At 37.1% G+C, this 4344-nt stretch overlaps 1 protein-coding gene across 1 annotated transcript; it reads right to left on the bottom strand.

The window, feature by feature from the left end:
* Positions 1 to 494: 494 nt before the first annotated feature.
* Positions 495 to 1121, bottom strand: MONOS_12707 (uncharacterized protein; the record flags this gene model as incomplete). Its single annotated transcript, XM_067865349.1, has 2 exons — positions 495 to 869; positions 1011 to 1121. 2 exons carry the CDS (start codon positions 1119 to 1121, stop codon positions 495 to 497), a joined length of 486 nt encoding a protein of 161 aa, XP_067724118.1.
* Between the last annotated feature and the right edge of the window lie 3223 nt (positions 1122 to 4344).

Here is a 4344-nt window from a genome sequence, read left to right as displayed (position 1 = left end):
TTCTCATCCAAAGGCAGAACAAGGAGATTGTCACGATGCATTCATCACTCCAATCATGCCTGGCCAGACTCCGTCGGTGCTCAGCACAAAAAATCCCGTACTGGTTTTGGGCAGATGGGAAATAAGAGAAAGCAGAAAGAGCAGAAAGAGCTGAATGAAGGCAAAGGTTGCAGAGAATGCAAAAGAAAGGCAACCGACTGAGGAGAAGCAGCAGGTGTGCAGAGAGAGATTCGGCGCATTCACTTTCAGACATACAGGATAAATATCCTAAGCGAAAGCAGAAGAAATGGAGTGCGACTCGTTTGCGAACCACTGCCTGATACTTCTCTTCATTTATCTGCTTGTTCTGGTTGCATTGAACCATCCAAATGAGACAACATCAACATTTGTGGTGGCTCTGTTATTGAAACTGGCACACGAAGGGGAGATGAAGGAGAACCCGTTAGAGGAAGATGTGATGCTCCAGTTGAATGCGAATCTGTTTCTGGTGTGTTTCAAGAGAAGAGGGAGGCGGATAACGAGGAAGCGCAGGAGATGAAAGGGACAGGAGATGAGAAGAAGTGAAATAATGATGATGACTCAGAAGAAGAAGAAAAAGAAGATAACGATGATGACGATGAAAACTGGGAAGAGATAAGCAGTGGAGGCTGTACAAGAGAAGACAAGACAACACGTTCAGACACAGATTTCTCAGACCAGCCAGTGTATGTGCCCATCCAAGAGAAGACATGCAGATCAAATGGCGTCTTTTCTGACCACTCATCTTTCCGTTCGCTATCTCGGACCTCACTTTCTTCTTCAACATATGTTCCTTCAGCCATATCGATGGCTGGAGTGACTGCAGACTTCGACAAAACAACCACAGCATCCTTTTAGGTGTCCGCAGTCTTTAATGAAGTTGTCACTGTTTCATCGTATCGCATCCTCTCTCCTTCGCAATCGCAATCGCCTTTTTATTTGACTGATTCCTCATTCCATTTGCAGATGAGCTCCTGAAACTCTACACAGACGATGTCTCCACCAACTACAACATCTTCTGTTGTGAGTGGTTCTCGTGTGATGAGGCATTCAAATGCAATGAAAGTGTCTTCCTCTTCTTCCTCTTCCTCTTCATATTTCATTTTCTTCTCTTCTTCTATTTACAAAGGAGATTATAATATTCTCCAGAAAAAAATATTCCATCTACATTTTTCTTTTGAATATTTTTTCTTTTTATTTTATGTATTTTTCATCATTCATCCCACATTCTTCAAGTCATTTCTCTTGGGTCATCTCTTCAATGAAAAAAGTGATAAAACTTCATCTTTTTTCATCAAAAGTTTTATGGATGATATGTTTCAAAAACAGATTAGAAAATGGAGTGCAAAAATACCAAAATCTGCGTTGAGTGCTTGTTTCGCATGAAAAAGAAGATAAATATAAACTAGTACTTGTCTTGAATCCCTGTGCAAGTGAAAAAACAAAAAAGACATCTCCAATAGGCTTCAATTGCGATTGTGTAACAGTTTGTTTTTTTATCCTTGAAACATTTTTTGTGATTGACTGTCAAAAGTTTGAATCATTCTTTTTTTATTAAGCTGTATCCCCTCCATTCATCGCTCCATGCAGTAGTTCCAGTATGAAAATGCCTTCATATCACTCCGATCATTCATATTGATGATCTATTGTCCACTTTCTTAAAAAATGATTTGGGATTTTTGATATTTGATTTAATTCCACCCACTGTCCAAATTTGTTTTTTCAGTTTTCCTTTCAGATATTTAATTCTTCTTTGTTGCATTTGAGTGATCTTATTTGATTTCATAAAAAAGATCAAATTATAAAAATGGAATAAAAATATGGCGTATTTGAAAAATTGATTTTTGCATTAAATTGTGATAAAAAATGAAACAATTTGTCATAAAATTTTATTCCTTCTTGGTTTCAGCCTTTTCATTGTTTGAATCAAAATATTGATGAATAAGCTCATTTTTTTGATAATAAACAATTTGTTCATTATAATAATATCGTGGATGAAATTATAAATCAATAACATATCAACCATGAGCAAATTTAAGAATGACAAACGTCAAAAGAGAAGAGAAATCCATTCAAAACAGACACATAAATGTTGAAAAATTGAACGAAAAATTCCAAAACATATCAAACCATTCATTTCTAAATATTTCCTAATATGCATCACCATAGCAAACGTGATGGAAATGACGCTTCTTTTTGATGAATAAATATCACTTTGTATTCATTCAACTGGAGTGAATCAATTATCCCAACTACAGAGCCTGGAACGAATGAACAGAACCAAGCAATGTTCACAACAACAAATTCAATTGAACTGCTCTAACAGTTTTATTTTCAAGATATATTATTTGTTTTCAGTTTCCATCTTTATCCGATAATTTCTCTTTATTATTTTTTCTTTTCATCCTATTCCAACATTTTCCTCATCTCTCAAACTTCTTTCAAATGAAAAGATTGATTTATAAAAATCTGACAAACCCCACATCTTTTTGTCTTTTCCCCAAAATATGAAATGCTTCGTTTTATATTGAATTGTTGATTCTTGAAATATATTTCCATCTTTTGACACAAATAATTATTCCCATCTTCTCTTCTTCTTCCACACTAACCCAGGCTTTGGCCTCATTCTCCTCTTCATCGTTCAATCTTTCTCTTTTGTATTCCTTTCACGGAATCCTCATTCAGACTCAAAAATTTCAAAAAAAATACAACAGCATTAATTAATTCATCAAAACTGAACCATTGCTTATTCTTCTGTGTTATATCGACGTTCACTCGTGCTTTTCAGAGATGAAAATTGATTAATTTATATGAATCTTTTTTGTAATGGATTCTATGATCGAACAATTTTCTTTGAACTGGAATTTCCGTCCACGAAATGAGAGTTCAGTGAGTTAACATTATCTGTGGAACTGGGAATATTATTTCCTGTTGAGATAACAAGAAATGGTGGAGATGTAATATTTTTGAAATTCAATCTGATAATTATTGGAGATTGGATGGCCAGGGGGAATACAACAATTTCATCAATTACACAAAAAGACGCAATGTATATAATTTTTATAGTTCTATTGATTGTGAAGATATTTCCGTCTGTATCCTTTCCAAAGTGCAGGAATATGAGTTATTGTTGAAATGGCCAATCTCCACTTTGGAGAGCAATACGATAAGAATGGAGCTTGTTATTGAATAGCAATTTGGAAATTAATGAAGTTACGCAAGATATATGATTTTTATTTGGAGCAAAAGGTGAAAACAAATTCAGCTGATATTTTATTGAATGAAGATAATCAGAAGGAATTCTGTGAAGGACAAAATCTGCACAAAGTTACATAGAATTTTGGAACAGAAGGCAGGGAGAGCAGTTTAGGGCATTTTTTGGCAAGGAAAGCCGTGGTGAACGAGCAAAGCCAATTTCTGGATGTTCAAGAAATCAGAATTGGAGCAAAACAGCGTTGTTGAAGACAAGAAGGTTTCCCTATTGGACAGCCAGCAATTAGCTATATTGAGGGGATAGAATAATTTTTTTAGTGCGAAAAAAATGAAAGCAGCAGGATTGGGGATTGGAGGGCGGGAAGCGAGGCAAAACGAAAGGATGTAATGAAACAGTGCAGGAAAGAGAAGTTCGCAAAGGGACTTCATCTTGAAAGAGACGCTGAGGAGTTGCAGCTGTGAATGCGTGTGTGTGTTGGTGGAGGTGTTTGGAGGGGTTGGGGGCGGGAAATGGCCGTTCTGTCTTGTTCCAGTTCCAGTTCCTGTTTTTGTTCTGAAATATTCTTTTTTAGGCGTCGCTGCTTGTGCAGCTGTCATGGAAAGATGGCCATCGAGGTCTTTGGTGTGCCATTTGCAGAAGGGCAAGACAGGTAAAGGAGCGGGGTATTTTGTAGCAGCGGGAGTCAGCAGGAGGGCAGAAAAGAAGGCGGGGTGTGTGTATTTGAGCATTTGATGAGTTGAAGAGTAGATATTTTTGAGTAGATGAAAATTTTCAGATTAATCCATAAAGATGAAATATTTGAGATTTGGATGATTCTTTCGAAATGAGTGACGCAGTTGAGCGGGGGATTTTGCTGGGGATTTTGCTGGGGATTTTGCGAGCAGGAGCAGTTTGTGGAGGAGAGGAGAAGAGAGAGATGGGATGGATGGATTTCATGAGTAATATCAAGGGTATTGTTTGGTAGTCACATTGCTTGGCAAGGGAGTTTGGTAAAGGAGGAGCAGAAGAAAGGGATAAAGAGAAGAGGAAGAAAAAGAGAAAGGAGAGGAAGGAGAGGAAGGGTAGGAAGGAAATTGAAGAATACGCATCTGTTGGAGAAAGAGGCGAGATGT

This window comes from Monocercomonoides exilis, assembly GCF_001643675.1.
Source record: "Monocercomonoides exilis strain PA203 chromosome Unknown scaffold34-1095894, whole genome shotgun sequence".
NCBI classification, from domain to species: Eukaryota; Preaxostyla; order Oxymonadida; family Polymastigidae; genus Monocercomonoides; species Monocercomonoides exilis.
The sequence above is the reverse complement of the archived record's forward strand: the minus strand, read 5'-3'. Positions and strand labels throughout refer to the sequence as shown.